The following is a 21,974-nucleotide window of genomic DNA, read 5'->3' on the forward strand; positions in this document are numbered from 1 at the left end:
ACCAGTTGGCATACGAAAGCAAAGCCATGCGAGCGAGCAAATACATTAAAGTTCATCCCGCCTCTTCTGTTAGGTGATTGGTATTGGACCAGGTTTGCCGTTTCGTAACCAGCTGCAATAATGCGGGCAAATCAGACAATGTTGCCATCTGGTGTTTGAGCACAAGACTAGAGGAAGCCAAAAAATGAATCCAGTACACCATCGTTACACATAAAGTTCACAATTTCCAAATCCACTATTCCTTGCCAACCTGGTATACTCGCTACTTCAGATATCAAAACATATTCGTAGATGATTTCCAACTCCAACCAAGGAATTGCAGTGTTGGTGTAAGCAGTCTCATCCGCCTGCGGGTACGTCGACAGGTGTTGAAACTGTTCAGTCCAAGATGCTGGTGGTGGCTTCTGCTACCTTAAAGGTTGGGATATCATGATCTTGCTCAGCCACCCAAATAGACTTAAGTCGACACCTTAAGTGCCTTTAATTGGCAGCATAAATAAGAACAAATCAAGCCAAGAGAGAGTGGAAGCGATTTCAGAATACCGACTTCGACTAGTGGCAGTTGGAAAAGAAAAAGTGGGCGTTTTTGGAGGCATGCGGTGAATTTTGTAACCGTCGTGAGGTCCGGACGAGTGTCGGATGCTGCTTCTGGGCGAACATTCTGCATTGAAGCGTATGCCGGGCGACTTGGAAATGAGGAAACCCAACCCCAGGGATTTGTTGTAAGGAGTCGGACTGAAGATGGGACACAAGCCCCATTTGACCCCTCATTTGCGATTTCGCCTCTTCAAATTCAACTCGGTCAGGTTGCAACGCTGACCGTACAGATGGAAGCGAAACAAGTGGCAGACTGATACGAGGCTTGTTTTCAGAGCCTAACTTGCTTCAAGAACCTGTGTGAGTTGGGGACGCAAGACTCTTACGTGCAAATTAAAAGAAGAAAAAGAAAATTTTTTTTTAGAACTGTCCTAATTTGACAATGGACGTGCAGACGATGGCTCCGTTAAACACCAGGGAGATGGATGTAGCTCCATTGTGCGGTTTCGTCCTCTTTCAACAGCTCCGTTGAGAGTGCCATGGCTGCCGCATCAGTTGGGGCAGATATGCGCTTGGGCAAGCTCGTTGCAAGATCCTCATCATATATAATGACTGAAGGCAAAACCTTGGGATCGCGGAAGGAAGTGGTGTGTGCTCCTTTGCGGCGGCACGAGGACGAGCCCTTCTCATACTCACGGCGACGGCGACCACCAGACTTATTGCCACTATCGGTGCTTCTACTGCCATCTTTCATGTTGCTGTGTCTTGCTGGATAGGCATCAAGCAGGAGAGGCATCATTTCGGATCCGCTATATGTTGTAGGAATGCAGACGTGAGGAATACCCTTGCGGCATCCGATTGCTTTGGCCAAGCCAACAGCCGAGGCCCCTCCGACGCTGATAACGACGTCCCGATCGTCTATGCGAGAAACAGCGTCGTCGACAACACGAGCTGGCACGTTGACAACGGCCGAGTCGAGGATTCTCGAGTTGAGGTTCGGGATGAGACTCTGAATGCGGCGGGCTAAAGCGACTCTCGATGGGCTGGAGACGATTAATGGCGAAGACGCATGCAAGCGGCCCAGCTCGGTGGGGAGACGTTCTATCGTGCCTCGGCCGTACACAATTCGGGGCGATCTGGGCTCTGAATGAGAACCTTCGGTCTGGGAAGATTTGGACGAGCCCGAGCCCGAGCTGCGGGCTGACGGGCGAGCTTTGGTAGCAGAGCCTGAACCAGCAGAGGAAATGGCACGGCGATGAGCAGCAACGCCTGTGCTGCTTCCGCCCGCGATAGCAACACTGTGAGACCGGCGGTGGCTCCCGGCGGCGGCGGCCAAAGGAGGCAAGTTGGTAGGCGAGGTCGTTGGGGCAATAGGGTCACCGGTCGTGGGTGAAATGTCGATGGTATTCATAACCCTGTTACTCGAAGGGGCTAGACGGCACGTCTCGCAACGACCAACCGGCTAACTGGGGTTCTGTTACGGCGTGTCAACGGGGTGTTCGGCGGTGAGTTGAAGAATGGACGGAGCCGAGTTGTGAGGTTTCGATCCTCGGAACTTGAAGGGACTCCCGGGGATCGAGCCCCATGACGTTTGGGATTCCGGCTCAGGAGTTCTTGGGCTTCCCCACGGACGGACATGCCCAAGTGCGACTATGATTCAGAAGGACTAGTTGACACATGTACGGAAATTCCATGAAGGAACCAGCAGCGGAAAGAGGGACAGATGGGGCGTGCATAATGGCACTAAGTCATAGGTTCACCCCATCATTTCGGAACCCACTCACATGTTCTCCGTACCTGGGTAGATGTGAGTGGGCGCAGGGCAGTCACCCATTGCAGGCATAGCCAGCGGAAATAAAAGGATGCTTCGTTTCCATGCCCCAAGCGCCGCCTCGCTTCCGCAAGTCTGTTGGCGGTGAAGTTATCTAGGTCTAGCTTGAAAGTCCTCAGTTTGCAGCCAAAGGCTTGGGCGTGTAATTAGATGGTGGTGATGGTGTGAAGAGAACGGCTGACACTGGATGGATGTATTACTGATCTGTCCAGGGCAGAGCAATCAGGGGCCGGCATTGCGCCTTGGCAGACACCAGTGGGGCAGGCCTCCCTGCACGGAGGTTCCTGTCCGGCGGCATGGCGATCAGCCCTGGCGCTGGCAATTCGGAGCGCAGGGTCCAAAACTCGGTCTTCGCCAATGCGAAATGACGAAATTGCCCATGTTTTTGCAAACAGTTTACTGCCGTCAAAACGCCACTTCCGCCGGCAGCTAGGGCATCGAGAATGGCGTCAAACTACTGGTTTGCGAAACATAATATTGCTGCCACATGACCTTTGACCCTCATTGTTTTGTCCTTGTTTTTCTTATTCTTTTTCTTTCTCGTCCTTTACCCCTCTACTGGGGGTGTCCTCGATTGGCCACCAACTAATGCCGTCTGGTGACACTTTAGCTTACTTTGGCGGAAGACCTTATGCACTAGGGAGTGCTTACGATGCGTGTGGCTCGCCGCACAGTGAGCTGTCAGAGACAGAAACAGTACAGCAGCTCTTTCCACTGCCACGACGATGTGTCGTCCAGATTAATCGCTTACTTGTAACTGGAGAAGCAACACAGACAGACCCGGTCCTAACATGACGTTAGCTTTGTTTTGGGCAACCGATCTTTTCAGGAGTGGGTAGTTACTCCGTATTACGGCTGCCATATGCCCTCTTCAGCCCTAGTGGAGAACTTGGTTGGGAATTGTCGTAGACCTGTTGGTCGCACTAAACGAAACTGCATGGTCAATGCTGGCCATGTCACCACTTCTTCATCTTCTCTCTCATCCTTCTTCTCGGGAACAGGCTTCTGCTAGGATGCTTTCTGCGCGACGCAGATTCACACACCCGACACTCTTGGACATGCTGCCATTATAAGACGCCACCTGGGTGTTCCCTTCCCTCAGCAACTCCGTCCTTCCCAAAGGGTGTATTCGCGCCAGCCGGCTCCACTGCCTGCACGTTGATGTCTTCGTCTTCCATCTCCTCAGGCAGCGCCAGGTTGAGTGCCATGCAGACCGCCGCAGCCACCGCGAATCCAGTCTCCATTATGAGAACAATGGCATCGAGGAAGCCCCTGAGAGCGTGGTTGTCGCCAGAATAGCTAAAAATCTTGTCAAAATAGGTGGGCACGAGGGTTGCGCCATAGCCAAGAGCCAACCCCGTCGTGAGGATGAAGCGAGTGCGTCGATTGAAGTCAGTTCCACAAGCAATGATGGCCATTCCGGACACTGCAACCGCCGTGAAAAGGAATGTCGTCATGCCACCCAAGACGGCGGAGGGTATTGCAACAAGCGCTGCGGCAAATTTTGCAAAAGTTCCCATGACAACGAGGAAGAAGCAGCAGGCAAGGCCGGCATTGCGATTGGCACATCTCGTCAGGGCAATGACACCGTTGTTTTGAGCAAATCGGCTCATTGGCGTCATGGTCATCATGGCAGCAATGATGGAGTTGATGCCATCTGTTAGCAGTCCACCCTGGATACGGGACTCGTAAATGCGACCCTCCCCCTCGATGTGGGAAACATCGCAAGTCGCCGTGATATCGCCAACGGCCTCGGTGGCGCATATAATGAACACCGCCATAATGGGCAGAACAAGCGGCCCATAAACAGTAAGAGGGAACGTGTGTACCCAGACGAACGACGCGACGGGGGCCGAGTCGATGCCGCTTCGGTCAAAATATCCGCATGATGCTGCAATGATACACCCTACGAGCAGTCCCCATATCACAGAAGTGGATTTCATGATTGGCGATCCAAATCGTTCGCACAGGATAATGGTGATGAAGGCTGAGAATCCCAGGCCGAGATACTCGGGGGATCCCCAGGGGAGAGCGTGTGGCGCATTGATATTCGGACAGAGCGCAAAAACGCTGGCTTGGTCGCCTACGGATGCTGGATTGGAGCATGGCCCACTGCCTCCCATCCAATTCTTGAAACCACTCTCAATGAGATGGACGCCAATCAACATAACCGTGGGGCCAGTAACAATCGGGGGAAAGATGCGCAGGAGAACCTTCGGCGGCAGAAAAGATATCAAGATCTCGGTCAACGCACAGATGGCAGAAGTGCCGATTAGGGCACCGTACCCTTTGGGACACGGTAAAGGAGCGCCGTCCTTATCAGACGGGCAGTAGCCGTTGGCGTACATCTGCTTAAAGGCGCCTTGGGCAATTGGAATCATGCTGAAGGATATGCCGACTACCGAAAGGACGCCAGTTCCAATGAAGTACCTAGGGTAGACCGAGTCAGGACTTTGCGTTGCATGGCAATTGTCTGTAAAGGAGAGGTGTCGGGATTCGTGTGACGGGAGACGGGGTCCGGAAATAACTTACGGCGTCTTGGGAACTCGGAAATGGTTGATTTGCACGGCTGACAAGATTCCAGAGACGATGAGGGCCGTGGAAACCAGATATTGTTGCTGGCTTTGGTCGAGATTCGCACCTCCACTGCCACTCAGGATGAGAGGAGGAGTAATGACACCAGCAAGCATGGCCAAAGCATGCTGCAAACCTAGAAGCAGCGCCAAACAGACGGGCATCTTGTCATCGAGACCGAAGAAAGGGCTGCGGTATGTGTTCTTGTTCATAAACGGAAGATTTGGTCTCAGCAGAAAAGCATAGTCGTAGTCGCCGACGAGTCCGTCACGAGTGGTGAAAGCATGCCGAAGGGTTCCCAGTCGAAACTTGATGCGCTGGCCAATTCTATTCTTTTGTGCTGCGTTTGCCGGGACTATGGTGTCTGGGCCATGACGTTCGTCCATGGTCATTGGCGATAGTGTGTGCGGTTGTATAAAACGGGGTTTGAACAAGTATATGAATCTGAGGATCCCGGAGAAAATAAGCTTGGTACACTAAAATGATATGGCCAAGAATCAAAATGAGCGGTTATTGTCAGGCGGACCGGCTGAATCCTGGCGGTTGTTGGGCGGAAACCTGCTGAAGCCGACAAAAGCTGCTGTTCTCGTGGGAAAACGGACCAGGACAAGTGATGGATGCAGTCGCTTTTCCTCGACTTGGGACAAAATTTGGGAGAAAAACCACGCATGGGTTCCTGGCCGTCAAGAGACTTGATGTTGCTTCAACTGCAACGCGAGGGGGAACACTGTAGATTGCTCAGTGTCAGTGAAGTTGATTGCAGATAGGGCGTGATGGGCGTGATGGTGGTGGTGTAAGCTGACAGCAACATGGACAGAATACGAGGTCGGATATCAAGTTCCTTTATCAAGTTGCAAGAGACGCGAAAAGCAGCGGTCCACGCTGGAACGTTGTTCATGACTTGCCAACGAGACATACAATGGGACAGAGGCTGTAAGAGGACTGGTCTGTGTCTGAGAAGGAGAAGAAAAAAAACTCCCTCGGAGGCAACTGCATGGCATGATTTCGGTAATGCTCTGTAGAGTAAGTCAGTAACTGATGATGCCACGGCCCTGTTTGAGCGTCGTTGTGTTCGCCGAAAGCGGAGACGGCCATCAGAAAAAACACTGGAGCGACCAACCACCACCACTGGACATCAGCGTGGTCTAGGGGTCCTGAGTGCTGGTGTGAGTGGATCGATGTCGTTGATTAGCTGGATAGCTGAATCAGAATTGAACCATTGACATGTGCGGACGGGTGCTGCCCAGTCGTGACGAGTGACGAGACCTAGACAAGATTGGCGTGAGACCAGTTGAGAGCAACTTTCCTACGTTGTCTGACTTGACCGCGAAATGCCAGCCCAGTCAGTGGTTGGGTGTCGGCCTGCCATGGCTTCGCTTCGAGGCAACCTCGGATGCAGGGCGAGCCGACTGGGAAAGATGGAAGGATGACGAGTTTTGAGCAGACTAGATAGAGGACGACCAACCACATGTGCGGGTTGAGTCATGGGAAACACGACGGGCTTTGCGGAACGGAGACTGCAGAAGCCGAAGTGCCGAGACAGTGATTGAGACGCAGTCGATAACGAAAGTCGAGGAGCTTGCTTGCCACGTACAGAGCAAAGCGCTCCGTACCTGCTTTAAGTACTTACTTAGTAGGTACCTACTTACTTGGGTACCTGCTTTACTTAGGTAAGTACTTGAATAAGTAAGTGCGTAACTACTTAACCTAACTTAGTCACGAGGTGGCCTTGTCAGCGGGGCCGAGACAACACTTCCATGTCCCTCGGCCTCCTCGACTTTATCATCAACTAATCCGATACGGCGGCTGCGAGATAAGCCAGCGCTCTTCTGCTCCCCCACTACATCACGCCTGGCTCCTAGGTACTTAAAAGTCGAAAGATGTAATCGTCTGGACTCTGCATTCGTCTACCCCGGATAGTGTAACCCTACGGCATGACAGACTTGCCCTTTGAGGAAATCCGCCTGAGCGACCGTCGGTCGCTCTGCTTAGATTGTGGAACCCAGACGCCGACTGGTCCTTTTAACAAACAACTGATATCACAACGAACCTGACTCTTGGGCTACGCAACTGCCCCTGCGCCCTTGCGTGGTGGACTTTGTTAAAGCATGCTTTCTTGACGTGGCCATACTCATGGCTCACATCTGGCACGCCTGGATGCATGTGGTTTATTACCACGTCCAGTCAATGAGCACGCACAACGCGGCACGTCTCAACTAAGCTCTCAGTTGCATAGGATGCGGAAAAAAGCAAGACAGAAAGGAACAAGTCAGAAGAGAATCAGTTAAGCGAAGAAATGAAACGAAAGATGATGCAATTTGTGCGCCGCGCCTACTATCCATCCTGCCAAAAAAAAATCACCGTGTCCTGCCCAAATCCCGTCTTGTTTTCGATATCAAGTACAACAGCACCCACGGCCTCCAATGGTTTTTTCTCTGTCGCTAAATACAACCAACTCCCTTCCCTCGTCCATCCTGCACTCTGAACAAAAAAAACTCGTCGTGTCGCTTCCACTGGTATAAACATGCAGTTACGGGGTATTAAACAGAAATGTGGTGCGACCATGTAATGGCTCCTGTGACCGTCATGTGGCATCCATCTTTTTCCATGCATATGCATGCTGGAGGGAGACGAATACGTGACCTGTCTCCTTTCATCACGGTCCAAAATCTCGTCCCTTTCGCGCTAGCACTCGTACATTGTCCAGGAAGCCCTCGATAAGTTCCTGGTAGCGGTTTGCCTCCCCGCCCATGGCCTTCGCACCCTGGTCAAGGACAATCGCCGACGCCAGTTCAATTTCGAGCTCATGCTCCTTTTCCATTTTTTGGGTGCTCTACAGACCTGTGTCAGCACGCATACAGCACTTGCGGAATGTTCAGCACTCTTACTGATGGACCTAATGTTGATAGTGTGACCTGTGTCAGGTCAATTTGGTAATGCCCTTGAGTGTAACTCAAGCGGTCTTTTTGCCTGTCTGATGTCTTGTCGTTTTGCGTAGGCCCCAGCCGCTCCAGCTCTTCCACCGGACCATCCCAGTTCATCTCTAGATTGATACTGAGTCTACAGTCCATGGGACTTGTCGGCATGTGGATATCAATGTCCGCTACTCTGGCCTTGATTATCTTGTTGAGCGCCTGGCCAGTCTTTTGATCATATGTGACCCTGGCCTTGACGTTTCTGGCGCGAGACCCTAGCCTGGACCGCACACACCCCGGCAGACGATTCTGCAGATCTTGAGGGAGTTCAAAGTACCGGTCGACTTCGCGCCGGTGCTTGTAGTGAACTTGAACACGACTGGTGCCGTTTGGGGCGCGTGGATCTGTCTGGATGACTATCTGGTTCAAGAAGTCGTTGAATGCTTTGTGATGCGCCTTTACCACGTTAGTCGACTGGACGGCTGCATCCGTCATCATGGAAGTGAGCCGACGCTTACCTCGGTCATGCTGCTTCTGAACGCGACTCTACCCGTGTCACGAAGAACGCACTCTGTGTCCAACAGTCTGTCCACACGAAAGTTGGTGTCCTTGTCAATGAGTGTACCAAGCTTCGCTTCGATCTCAAATTCAATGCCCCGGCTCGTGATCTCCTTGATGTCGGGGTTATTCACGACGTGGATGTAGACAAAATCAGCTACCGTTTTTGATATCTCGTCAATCGGCTTGACACCGGTTATGCTAGCTTCCCAAGGCCCTAAAATATCCTGTGGTCCTGTTTCTACGACGGCAGGAGCCGCCTTCGAAGCGGTGGATGTTGATGTACGTGCAGCCTCAGGGGAAGCATGTCGACTAGACCTATCAGCCTTACTACCTCCATCTACTTTCCCATTGATGTGTGAGTGCGCGCGCTTCTGGAGGACAAAGTTGCCATGATTGGGCATCTTTCCGCCGAGTGAGTGGACAGTCCGGGCCCAGACCGGTGACTGCGCTCGGGGAATGCGATTTTTCCTCGGTGCCGACTGCGATGATGGAGGTTGAGTACCGTCCGCGTGGTCGCCATTCGGTTCACCAGGCGGGGGGCGCGTTTCCTTGTGCTCCAGCTCCTTGGGACTGAGATTCCGGTCATCCAATTTGCGTTTCGCTGGGGTGACGGCGCGATCTGAGTCTATCACAGCGCTATGGGATATCGACAGTGATTTTTTCTCCATGTCCACGGGGGACGCCACCGCTCGGTCTGAAATGCTGGCAATGGAGGCTACTCGTGTCCTGGGGCTAATTGACAGGCTAGGCTCTCGAGACTGGAAAGACTTGGAACGTTGGTGAGGGTCCGCTGCTAGAGGTTCTTGATGGCCTGGGCCTGACACCCGACGCAAAGTTGCATTTGCTGACGCGGGTGACTGCGGTTGAGGCCCGTTCCCCATAGTCGTCAATCTTTGCTGGTATGGACTAGGCGGGTGTGGAAAACTCCCCGGTGGGGGAGGTGCTGGCCGAACACTGTTTGCTTGCGGCGGTCCGAGAGGTGTGGGAGGTTGTGAAGGTTGTCGATACTCAACGCTTGGGCGCGAAGTCTGAACAGGACTGCCGTGAGCATGTGGCGGGCCGAAATGTTGTTGACTATGGGCAGAGGTTGGTGTTGGCGTAGACTGTGCAGATTGTGATCGTTGGTGTAAAAATTGTTGTGACGAGACGGCAGTCGTGCTGATCGGGGGTGTTTGTGGGACTTGATGCTGTTGCACATAACTTCCAGACGAGTGTGCGCCGTCTCTTTGTGCATAGACGTCTTGGCTTTGCGATTGCTGGACATAGTGGCCGGGGGGGTAATGATGCCGCTGGTCGGGGCTGGTCATCTCTTGGACAACTTGGGAGGAAGGGAAAGGATATCCTGTAGAGCCTCCCGGAGCATTTGTCGCGGTAGGCGTAGGTCGGTACGGCGACTGCGCGAGCGCGGGCGCAGGCGCGGACATGCCTCCGGGAGGTCGCGCATCATGAAAAGGCCCCGAGTGATGAGGAAGAGACTGCGATGCACGCGGCGGATACTGTGCAGGTGAGGCCTGGTATGGCCCCGGCGGCGGGTACGCAGTGGGTGTTTGCTGGTGAGGAGGGTGTCGGGGATAGTCTTGACCTATCGACTTGCCGGGAGATAGATGAGGAGGTTGCTGGCCATAATCACGATATCCATACTGGGTAGGACTTTGGGCTGGGCGGCTTTGATGTTGTTGCTGAGGTGTCGGGGGGTCCTTCGGCCGGCCGCGTTCGCCATTGTCAGACGTGTTGAGCACAGAACGCAAATCCATCATTGGCAGTTTGTACTGTCTTGAAAGTCTTTGGTGTTTTGGTTCGGTTTGGCCGCGGACGGCGCTCAAGCGGAGAGATATCGGATGGTGTGAGCAGACTTATCGACGCAAGCTGCGGTCATCGGACAGAGTTTTTGCCAAAACGCACACCAGTCGACTGCGAAAGCGTATCGAGAGGAGACTAGAAGCTCATCGGGCGCGCAAACAATGCGATGGTGATCGGCGTATCGCATTCGCAAGTGGACATTGTAAGCTGTCGCAGGACGGGTAAGGTGTTCAGCCAATATCCAATGTGCGAAGGCCGTGGCGTGGACGCGGGGAGTAGAACAAAGCTGTAGTTCAAAGTTAAGGCAGAGGCAGAGCGCCGTTGCGTCGATAAGACGGTTGGATGGAAGGCAGGGCGATCTACTTAATCTCGGGCCGCACCATGGCGTCTGGCGAAGCTTTTCGATCAGAACGGTGTAGGTTTGGCCTGGTGCCGGATCTTAGTGATGGAAGTATGAATGGCATGAATCAAGTGAGGACACATGGAAGGAGTCAGGCAAATGCGTGAATGCGCCAGACGAGCCAGCCGGACACATTTTTTTTTGAGTTGTGCTATTCGACCAACGCCGACTGGAGCGGTGCATTGGGTCCCTCGACCCACTATTTGCCGAATTATCTACGTACGTACTTTGTACGGAGGACGGTGGGTTTATTGTGCTGCATCACGTGGCTTATCACGTTAGCAATTCTTGTCGACCTGCAGGTGGTCCGTGCGTCCTCAAGGCAGAGCTGTGCCTGACGTGGATCATTTTTGCTGCGATGCGGTTGCTTGCGCAAACGCTACTTGCTCGACGTCTGCGCCTTTCTCCCCATTCGCATCTGCTGCATCATCTCCTTTTACCCGCCTTAGATTCGAAATTTTGTCTCCGATTTAGGTGTCGTGACCTACGCGTCTCAGCTGTCTGTTTCTTCCGCGTCGTCACTCTCCCGACTCCTCTCCTACCAGTCCGAGAGCTCCCCAGTATCTCTAGCCTCGCGGAGCGAAATCATTATGCCCGGTCTCGTATCGGCCACTGGAGTGCTGGCCTTCCTCGCTGATGAGGAGCCTGAGCTCAAGGTTTTTGCGTTGCAGACTTTGAACGATGATATTGACACTGTTTGGACCGAGGTGGCTGGCGCCCTGAACCAAATGTAAGTGACCAACATTGGCATCCAACAAAGCATGAAGTTTGGCCCAAGCGTTACATCCATCGAAGACAGGGTCTAATACTTATTTAATTCGTCTTCAATAGCGAGGCACTCTATGAAGATGAGGCTTTCCCCGAACGACAACTCGCTGCTCTCGTTCTCGCCAAAGTATATTACCATCTCCAAGCATATAACGACAGCATGGCTTTCGCTTTGGCTGCTGGAGATCTCTTTAAGCTGGACTCCCCCGGCGAGTTTGAAGAGACCATCATCTCCAAGTGCGTCGATCAGTACATTGCTACCACCGCTGCAAAGAACTCCAAACCACGTACTTCGAAGAACACCGATCTTCCAGAACTCACAACAACCTTCTACCATGCCTCTGACAATGCTGTCATGTCCCCAACAACGCCGTTTTCCCACACAACGCTGCCTCCGAAGTCTCTCCTTTCGCGTACCTCACTCGACAACACTATACTTGATGCCACCTTCCAGCCTGTTATTAAGCAGGGCAGATCCGGTTCTATCGTCGAGCTGCCCAACCGAGATATTGCTGATTCTCTACAGCGCGTTATTGAGCGTCTGTTTTCAAGCTGCTTGAAGCAAGCCCGATATAGGCAAGTCGTCGGTATTGCCGTGGAGGCCAGGAATCTTGAAGTTTTACGGCGAGTAATCAAGCAGGCAAGCGAAGACGAAAAGAACGCCAAGTCCAAATCACAGGATGGACTTCAGGGCCCAGCCGAGGAACTCATGGAGTACACGCTTGGTATTTGCATGGACATCGTGCAAGAACGAAGCTTCCGCACCGAGATTTTGCAACTCATTCTTGATCTCCTGAACGACATCCCTAATCCCGATTACTTTGCCATTGCGAGATGCGTTGTTTACCTGAATTCAGACGACGAAGCCTCACGTATGCTTCGGACTCTAGTTTCAAATGGCGATCGTACCTCCATTGCCAACGCCTATCAAATAGCGTTCGACCTGCATGACAACGGCACACAGGAGTTCCTAGGCAGGGTACTCGCATCCCTGCCAGCTGCGAACTCTGCAAAGGATGATACTGAAGCCTCCGATCAAGCTGCAGAAAAGGAGCCTCTTTTGGACCAACAGAAAAACTCCGAGGAACAATTGCCGGAAGGTGAGACCAAGGTATATCGCAACATTCGGTCAATCCTTGACGGATCAAAGACTATTCGTCTAAATCTTGAGTTCCTGTATCGCAATAACCACACCGATCTTAGCATTTTGAACAAGGTACGGGATAGCCTTGAGGGGCGCAACTCTATTTTCCACACCGCTGTCACCTTCTGCAATGCATTTATGAACCAAGGGACAACAAACGATAATTTTTTCCGCGACAACTTAGAGTGGCTAGGTAAGGCTGTGAACTGGTCGAAATTCACTGCCACAGCAGCACTTGGAGTCATTCATCGAGGCAATTTGTCACAGTCTAGAAAGCTTCTTGAGCCTTATTTGCCCCGGCAGGGAGGACTTAGCAGCGGCTCAATCTTTAGCCAAGGTGGTGCCTTATACGCCTATGGTCTCATTCATGCCAATCATGGTGCCGATGCTTTGGACTACCTTAAAGCCCAGTTCAATCAGGCCGAGGAGGAAGTCGTTCAACATGGTGGCGCTCTTGGGCTTGGTATTGCCGGAATGGCCACAGGGGATAACGAGATCTTTGAGAAGCTCAGAAACATCCTTTTCCAAGACTCTGCGCTCAATGGTGAGGCTGTTGGCCTGGCAATGGGTCTCATCATGGTAGGAACAGGCAATGTGAAGGCGCTGGAGGACATGATCACTTATGCCCACGAGACAACACACGAGAAGATTGTTCGCGGCGTTGCTCTGGGTATGGCACTAATCATGTTTGGCCGACAAGAAGGGGCAGATGTTTTGATTGAAGGACTTCTCAACGACCCGGACCCCACGTTGCGATATGGTGGTATCATGACAGTTGCTTTGGCTTATTGCGGAACTGGGAGCAACAAAGCCATCCGAAAGCTCCTTCACACGGCGGTTAGCGATGTGAATGATGACGTTCGTCGAATCGCCGTCATGAGTTTGGGCTTCATCCTCTTCCGTAAGCCCAGCAGTGTTCCTCGAATGGTCGAGCTCCTCTCTGAGTCGTACAACCCTCATGTCCGCTATGGGTCCGCCATGGCACTGGGAATATCATGCGCCGGAACTGGCCTTGATGAGGCTATTGACCTCCTGGAGCCCATGATGAAGGACCCCACCGACTTTGTTCGTCAAGGAGCTCTCATCGCCCTCTCGATGATTATGGTCCAACAGAACGATGTCATGAATCCCAAGGTCTCCTCTATCCGCAAGACGCTTAAGAAGGTTGTTGGGGACCGCCACGAAGATGCCATGACCAAATTTGGCGCTGCACTTGCTCTCGGCATTATCGACGCTGGTGGGCGCAATTGCACCATCGGCCTCCAAACGCAGACTGGTAATCTCAACATGGCAGGAATAGTTGGAATGGCTGTCTTCACTCAGTACTGGTACTGGTTCCCCTTCACACACTTCCTGTCCCTGAGCTTTTCTCCGACGGCCATCATCGGCCTTGACCACGACCTAGAAATGCCCGACATTAAATTCCATTGCGCCACCCGCCAGAGCCTATTTGACTACCCGCCGGAGCAAGAAGTCAAGGTTGAGGAAGGTCCTGCCATGATTGCCACGGCGATCCTATCGACAACCGCCCAAGCTAAGCGCCGAGCTCAGAAAAAGGAGCGTGCTCAGCGGCGTGAGAGTATGGATGTTGATCCTGCACCTGCCAAGAGTGGTGATAAGATGGATGTTGATGACGAGAAGAAGGAAGATTCCAAGGACAAGAAGGACACTGATGATCAGGATATTGCTTCCGCCGAAACTAAGAAAAAGCCCGAAAAGGAGAAGGTGGGCTACGACATCGAGAATATGAGTCGTGTTTTGCCGGGACAATTGAAGTACGTCAGCTTCCAAGCTGGGCGATACAAGCCAGTCAAAAAGGTAAATGATAGCCTCATCCCCTGATTCGATATTAAATTTGGTCGGCTTGACTGACGTCAGATGCAGCCTACCGGCGGCCCGCTGCTCCTCGACGATACCCAACCAGACGAGCCAAAATCACTCATTGAAGAGAAACTCAAGAAGGCCACAACAGAGCGCGCTCCGGTAGCAGGGCAGAGCCGAGGCGGCGCTGCCGGTCGATCCGGTGGGCAGGCCAGGTCCTTGCTGGAAGGGCTTGTTGACCCGGCACGTGGTACTGGCAGTAGTCAGGTGATGGGCCAGCTTCTCCGTGGCACAGGGTCATTTTTGGGTGACCCCCAAACGCCTAGCGGAAACATCGGAACCGGCGGCGGAGCCGCCGCTGCAGCCGGTGTCCTGACTGCTGTCGATGAGGATGCTGAAGGAGATGAGGAGGCGCAGACACCAGGTGAATTTGACTATTTCACCGAGGGCGAGGACAACGAGGAATAGAAGAGCGACACTGCATGGCAGTTATGTCCCATTGAGTGCAACTTGGTATAATAGTGTATTTAATATGTACCAATACGGACAGAGGCGCCGGACAGACTACTGTTGTGCTCTTGGGCACATGTGGCTGAACAAGGAGCTACCAGGGAAGTATTTGAACGGATAGACGTGATAAATTCATGGGTTTCCTGCTTATCCTACTCTCCTTTGCAACATGTCTGGAGATCTGGTACCAATTGATGTAGAGGAAGTCATGAGAAGAACTTGGCAGAAGTCTGCAGCGCGGATGCCAACGAAGTGTGCGATGCTAACACTATCTAGCGATATTAAGAGGCCACGATTCCAGAACCCAAAGGGGCAAATTCACGAAGCAACTATATAGCACACTAACATTGTGCGAAGCCCAATGAAACCGCTTCCAAAGACTAATTAATGCATGACGCTAACACGCATTTGTAGAATGCCACCGTATGAGACGTATGCAACTATAGTTTCCAAGTGAATGCAAATTTATCCACGAATGCCCGCCACTTTCAACAAACAAGAAAAAAAAAAAGAGTTGCATCGTCTGCAAAATCAATCACTAGACTTCTTTCGTGTGTTGTTATTACTGGTAGCTGCGCGAGAGCAATCAGTGCACACCTGTACTCTGTGCCAAGCCGTGGCTAGATTGCCACGGAAGTTCCAAGTTGCGGCATGGCTTTCTGGCTGCGTATTGTAAGCATCATCGGTTGCCTTGACCAATACCGTAGTACACCGCTTTTGGCCGCTGTCCGGAATCTTTGCATTTGCAGCAGCCGCCACCGGATCGTCGGGTCTGCCTCCGTGCTTGTGCTTGTGCTTGAATGCATCCAGCGGCACACCTCCTTTAAATACCCAACGCTTCCAGTACCAAGCCCCATGGCCTTGGCAGGGCGATGGCATACCATTTTTGGAAACGCAGTCAGGCAGAAGACAGGCTTGAGTCCACGAGTTTCCACCATCCAGAGAAACATCTACGCGAATGATGGATCTACCACCTCCGGAGAATGCGTATCCACTCATGCTAATTTCTTGCTGGGGAGGGGGAGGGCTCTGCGATGAGACCGTCTGATCTTGGTCGTTTTTCAACACGTTGGGTTCCGTTTTGGAGTTGAGCCATTCACCTAGCTTCAAAGTAGTGATGGCGCTTTGGACTGGCAATTCTTGAATGGCAGGAGCTGCGTCCCAGTCGACCTTGGTCTGGTTGGGACCGAAGCACTTATAGTCCTTGCGCTGCCATTGGCTTGTACTCTCTTCGTCACTGAGGGTAATATGATTCAGCCACTTAACAGATCTAGCAGCGACATGGCCGGGGACAATGGCTCTTAGGGGAAATCCGTGATCTGGCGGCAACGGTTTATCATTCATGCTGTATGCCAGCAGGACATCCCCCTGTGGATCAATAGCCTTCTTGATGGGAATGGATGCACCATAGGCTTCCAGACCCGTGAATTGAACGTGCTGTGTTTCGCTCGAACCACTCATCGCTTCCGAAACGTCAAATCCGGCATCGGCCAGTACGTGTGAAAGAAGAACACCTTCCCACGAGGCGTTGGAAATAGCGCCAGATGTCCATGGCAGACCGTTCGTTTGTCGTCCAGAGTCATCACTCATATGCTTGCGGCGATTACCAGAGCATTGCAAAGCGGCAGTGACCTTGCGGCTGGGGAACCTTGTCTTGAGTTCCCGCAGAGTGTATTCCCTCATTGTTCCATCAAGCAACTCGACGGTCAATCGGTGGTCGTCTGACTTGGAGTCTTGGATAGTGGGGACCCACATATGGTTACGAACGTAAAAGAGCTCGTTTGGTGTCAAGAATTGTGCAGTAAGCAGTTCGCCTGGCGTTTCCGCGTTTCGAGGCTTATCTGTCCGCGTAATAAGCGACGGGTGCCGCTCCGGGTCATTTTCGAAAGGATCTTCGATTTGCTCTTGCGCAGGTTTGCCATTGACAAGATCGGCTTGGTCAACATAACCAATTAAATATTGGGACAGGATTTCGTAGACATATTGATTCTTGTGAATCGTAAAAATATCCCAATAGGGGTCTATCGGTCCTCCAGCAGCGCGCAGAATAACTTGGCCACCAGGATGAGCGGGTACCCAATCCGTGATGTCATATACCTTGTTACCATGTATGACCCACGGATGTTCAGAGTCGGCTCCATGTTTACGAACTTCGGCTATCCGGAAGCGAGGCAGATCGGGGTCCCGGTTGTCGGGGGAGTTGTCCGGAGATGGGGCAGGCTGGGGCTTGAAAGAAGAGGGTGACGATGCATAGTGAGCATCCAATGTAGTGGGGGGCGTAGGAAAGACGTAGAGAGCGAGAGAAAGCAAACCGAGACTGGCTGTGAGAGCCGCGACCCGAGAACGCGTCTGAACCAAATGCCGTTGCACCGACACCCGTGAGGCCGGGCCGTGGTGGCGGCGCCCGACCTCCGCTCTTCTCGGGCTAGAATAGGAGAAGGGGCGTCGACAAGGCGTAGTTGGAAAGAAGTCTGACGCTGGCCGTGGTTGGGAAACGCGAAGACGCAAGAGCTGTCGAGATATACAGCTTGAGTGCCATGAGTTCATGGCGGGAACCTCGGGTCCAGGCTGGCTGCAATGCTGATGCGACGAAATGGCGCCCAAAAATCCTGTTTCGTCAAAAAGTAGGCGCTTGGATGAAGACCCAAGGACGTTTCGTAGGGACAGGCTCGTCTGGGCCCTGGGGTGTCTGGGAAGAAGCCAACTGCAACTGCAGCAATTTGAGAGTGCTTGGTCCCAGCACAAGCCGTGGTGGCCAGCTCCGAAAGACGGCAAGGACCAGCCAGCAGGTTATGGGGCAAGAGCAGCTTCCAGGAGCAGCACTCCCGTCCAAGTAGGAATCGATGCTCAAAAGCCGATCAACTCCATAGATGGAGGGCGCACAAGGTTGAATGTCTTGAACCTCCAACGTCTTGTTGAAATGTCAGGAGACGGGGATGCGCGAGGAATGGCAGTGACGGAGTTGAGTGTGCGCGCCTCCCGAGTCACGACGGTGTCGTAGAGAGGCAGTTTGCAGTATGCGGTCCGTTTGTCGTAAGTCTGGTTGAGGTGAGGGCATCTGAACAAAACAAAACAAAGGGTTGAAGAAAGGGGGACTCTAGATTGCCGTTCAAATGACTGGGGGTGGCACAAACCGAAGAGGTGGGCAAGGGTGAGTGAGTGAGGATGGCCAGACAACACTCGACTCGACGAACTTGCGATGTACAGACATTGGAAGGCACGATGGATGGACCCAGGCCCTGGTCGGCCCAAGTGTACTTTGTGTACCCCGGACTCGGCAACGTGTACGGGCGTCGGGCTCTACCGCGAGTGGACGTTGGGGCATGAATAAAGCCAGCTCTGCCACGCACGCGCATGCACTCGCTCTCGCCCAAGCACAACGGCTACGCACATGTTAACGTTATATCTCCAACACGAATGAGAATTTTGCCTGGTCATATCAGATAGACGCCGCAGTTGTATGAATTCAGTGTGGCTTACGGAGTACGGAGTACGTCTGTTGGATTTTTGCAGCCTTGTGGGGCGTTGGACTGCCGCTCCTGCCACTTTAGTTATACTACTTTATTTCATCAAGGTCATGCTTAAGTAGGTAAGTACTTAGGTGTGCATCCTTGGAATGCCTGCCACTCGCCTTAACACTATAAAAAAAAAATCCCCTGCTAGGTTGCACGGCGTTAAACACTCAAGGCTCGTTAGAGCCTCTTCCACTCTTGCTACCCGTGCCACCGTGGGCCTTGGCCCTGGTGCCTGGTTTAACCTGGCTTTTCTCGTGTGGTGCTAGGCAGCAGCAACCTCGTCGCTATAAAGAAAAATTAGCCAGTAGTATTCTTATGGAGTACTTGGACGGCAAAAGAAATACACAGCAGTACTTGACTCAAAATTTAGGTATAGTACTCAAGTTCCAGGTGGAGTTGCCCTAGTTGCCGACCCTGGCGAATACTCCGTGCTGAGAGAGGTCAGGTGGACGCCGTGTCGGTTAGCTACGGGGTAAAACCTCAGAGTACTTGCTACCTAAGTACTTACTCGGGTGGCAAAAAAGGCCCTGACAGAATGGAATGCATGGGCATCGCAGCCGATTGGACAGACTTCAATTTTTTGGAGGGTTCAAGCTGCCTTTTGCGGGTACGTAAGTAACCAAGGTCCAAGGTCGTCGGTCTGGGGGTTGGGGTGTGCCGGCTTGTGTACCAAGGTACCCACACTTGTCTCGCCCGCCGCCACGATCATGGAGCCACAATGGACAAAAAACGGCCCATCTTGGATCAACTGGCATTAAAAAAGCCTCAGTCGCCCCAACGGGCACTGAAACAAGAACTTATTAGCACGTCAACCTGACACTTGCCAACCTTTGATTTTGGGTCAGCACGAAACTAAACCTACAGAACCTGCCACTTGACTACACTGCCCGACACCAACTCTCTCCTCTAAATATTTCCCCCAGGGACCCACTGTTAAGGATTCCTACCTAACTACTTATTTGGCCTAACACTATAGGCGAACCTATAGATATAGAACTAGACCTTAGCTTGCCTAAGAGTGCAAGCCTGCCAGAAGCTATTAGCAAAGTCTGCTTTATTACCCCCAACCTATTGCTATTGCCTATTGCCCCTTTAGCCTAGAAATTAAACTGCAAGAAGGGAGTTTCTCTACTTAATAGAGATAATAACTACGTCCCCTTAGGCCTTAGAACTTAGCTCCTTAGTTCTAAGCTTAAGACATAGAAGGACTTGCTATAACACTAACTTTCTAAAAGAATTAGTGCCTTCTAATTAATCTCTACTGCTCTTAAAGAAGCTGTTAGAAAACTACTAACTAAGATGTTGGCGGAAAATCGCAAGGTCAACTGCACCACGCAAAAGTGGAACGCGCTCCAGCAATTAGAGACGCAAACTGACCTTATATTACTGCGCAATTGCTACAGCGCATGCACCCCCCTAGATTGTTGTTTTTTCTGGCTGACACACCCCCCCAGCTTTCAGCGCTCTCAGCAGTTGTAAGCTGTATAAGTTGTAAATATAGTTGAGCAAATATGCTATGCTGTTATTAGGTAGGAAATTTTTTGTCGCCTATAATAGTTGTAGTAATAGTTGTTGTTATAGAAGGCCCTTATAAAATTGCAAATATAACGGGGTTCGAACATGCGACCGTGCAGCGCAGGGCCTGCGGCGACCGGGCTCATAACTGTTGGCGGAAAATCGCAAGGTCAACTGCACCACGCAAAAGTGGAACGCGCTCCAGCAATTAGAGACGCAAACTGACCTTATATTACTGCGCAATTGCTACAGCGCATGCACCCCCCTAGATTGTTGTTTTTTCTGGCTGACATAAGACCTAGAAGGTCCTAGGCTAGGAGGTTATCTAAGGCTTTCTTAAAACTATAGAACAATAACTGCTTAAGAACCCTAAAAAACCTCTTCCTAAAGAAGTCTAGGACCTAAGCCCCCTAATTGCTATAATACAATATAAAGAGGCTTTACTCTCTACGCAAATATATACTAAAGCTGCAGCAATGCCCCCTAGTAAAGCTGCCTAGACCCTAGCCGCAAAACCTACACGCCCTCTTAAAGAAGACATAAGGGTCCTCTTTCAGCTAGATAACGCAAGCCCAGCTTAGAGTTACACTCTATTCTATATTAAGAACCTAGTTACTAAGGTCCTAGGAATAGACTTAACGCACATCCTTATAACAAAACAGACTGCTACAGGCTGGTTAGTGCTTGCTAAGGACTAAACAATAAGGGATAAACTTCTATCCAGCTAAACAGCTATTCTTAGCTAGATTAGCAGGATCTCAGCCGCTAGGATTGCATCCTAGCATACCTATATAGTATCTAAGTGCCTACGCACTCTCTACTTCTTTAAGAGCACTGCTGTTAACCTTAAAGACGCAATCACCTAGGAGGCTACTACCTAGACTAAGCAGACTCTAGTCTTAGTTAGAGCCTCTAGGCATAACAACAACAACTAACTAATAGTTACATTCCTAGTTTCCTTTAAGAAGCTAGTCCAGAAGAAATAGCGCTTGTAGAGCGCCTCTAAACTAGCTAGACTAGTTAAGAAGAAGACTCTGCTATTTTAATATAAGATCTGCTAGGACTTCTACGCCTAGAAGAGTTGCAAACAGAAACCTTAATGCAAAAACTACAGCAGCCTCTTCTATAAGACTAGCAGCTGCACTATAAAGACCTAATATATTAACTGTCTTAGCCTCTATCTTCTAGATTATAAAGAGTGCCTAGCTAGGCTAAAGCAGATAGACAGAAAGTAGCAGCAGCTTACAAAGGCCCAGAGGGGCAGTGCAAAAGCTGCAGAGGCAGAGCTATTATCCAGACATTAGGCCTGCTTAGCAAGCGCCTCTGTCGCAGAGACCTCATCCCTACAGACTAAACCACGCCCTCTAATGCCAGAGACCCCTGCCCCCCCTGCCCCTCTAGTCACGCTAGCTCCCCCAGCTCCTGCTGCAAAGATTGCGCCTACAACTAAGACACCTGTCCCTATCCCTACCCCTAGGTTGGCCTCTAAACCGACTAAGAACACTAACTCTAAGAAACGTAAGTAATATGCCTTAGAGAAGACCTCTATAAGTTATTAGCTTAAACACTTAGAACTTAGGACTAATAATAGACGCTATTCTTAGCTTATTAGCTACAAAGAAAATTAATATAGTTCTTATCTAAGAACTATATACTATGTCAGCGGCAGATACTGCCTACTATAAAAAACACCTATCAAAACAAGGGAAACAACTGCAGCACACAAATTGCCTACAAGGAACGTTTGCATGCATTTTACATGCAAGGATTTAATATGCTTTACGCCTACATTCCTTTGCATATATAATTAAGGTTAAGAGAGGAATGCTGGCTGGAATTCAACAAAAACACTAATAAGCTATAAAGGCTAATCTACCCTATAGCAGGAAAGCAGCTACAAGAGTTATTTTTAGCCTCTAAGGTTATTTTAAGCTACTATCTATGCCTAATCCGGCAGCCCTACTATAGGATTTACCTATAAATAACCCTCCTTCCCCCCAACTAGATAGAGAGGAAATTAAGCCTCTACAACTACATTCTTTAATACATACTATTACATACAATTTTATACTATATCTAAAGT

General features: G+C 51.2%; 5 protein-coding genes across 5 annotated transcripts; 1 reads left to right on the top strand and 4 right to left on the bottom strand.

Moving 5' to 3' along the window:
- Nucleotides 1-1,003: 1,003 nt before the first annotated feature.
- Nucleotides 1,004-1,948, bottom strand: MAM_06750 (Alcohol dehydrogenase, iron-type; the record flags this gene model as incomplete). The annotated part of the gene is made up of 1 exon (XM_040825548.1): nt 1,004-1,948. One exon carries the CDS (start codon nt 1,946-1,948, stop codon nt 1,004-1,006), a length of 945 nt encoding a protein of 314 aa, XP_040676539.1.
- A 1,487-nt stretch (nt 1,949-3,435) lies between these two features.
- Nucleotides 3,436-5,328, bottom strand: MAM_06751 (purine permease; the record flags this gene model as incomplete). Its single annotated transcript, XM_040825549.1, has 2 exons — nt 3,436-4,798; nt 4,901-5,328. 2 exons carry the CDS (start codon nt 5,326-5,328, stop codon nt 3,436-3,438), a joined length of 1,791 nt encoding a protein of 596 aa, XP_040676540.1.
- Nucleotides 5,329-7,598: 2,270 nt separating this feature from the next.
- Nucleotides 7,599-10,172, bottom strand: MAM_06752 (mRNA capping enzyme, beta subunit, structural domain protein; the record flags this gene model as incomplete). The annotated part of the gene is made up of 3 exons (XM_040825550.1): nt 7,599-7,775; nt 7,831-8,313; nt 8,376-10,172. 3 exons carry the CDS (start codon nt 10,170-10,172, stop codon nt 7,599-7,601), a joined length of 2,457 nt encoding a protein of 818 aa, XP_040676541.1.
- A 1,036-nt stretch (nt 10,173-11,208) lies between these two features.
- On the top strand, nt 11,209-14,819 carry MAM_06753 (26S proteasome regulatory complex, non-ATPase subcomplex, Rpn2/Psmd1 subunit; the record flags this gene model as incomplete). Its single annotated transcript, XM_040825551.1, has 3 exons — nt 11,209-11,348; nt 11,450-14,348; nt 14,415-14,819. The coding sequence occupies 3 exons, from the start codon at nt 11,209-11,211 to the stop codon at nt 14,817-14,819; spliced, it is 3,444 nt and encodes a 1,147-aa protein (XP_040676542.1).
- A 573-nt stretch (nt 14,820-15,392) lies between these two features.
- Nucleotides 15,393-17,408, bottom strand: MAM_06754 (Oxidoreductase, molybdopterin-binding domain protein; the record flags this gene model as incomplete). Its single annotated transcript, XM_040825552.1, has 1 exon — nt 15,393-17,408. The coding sequence occupies one exon, from the start codon at nt 17,406-17,408 to the stop codon at nt 15,393-15,395; it is 2,016 nt and encodes a 671-aa protein (XP_040676543.1).
- Nucleotides 17,409-21,974: the final 4,566 nt, after the last annotated feature.

This window comes from Metarhizium album, assembly GCF_000804445.1.
Source record: "Metarhizium album ARSEF 1941 chromosome Unknown scaffold_23, whole genome shotgun sequence".
In the NCBI taxonomy this organism is placed as follows: Eukaryota; Fungi; Ascomycota; class Sordariomycetes; order Hypocreales; family Clavicipitaceae; genus Metarhizium; species Metarhizium album.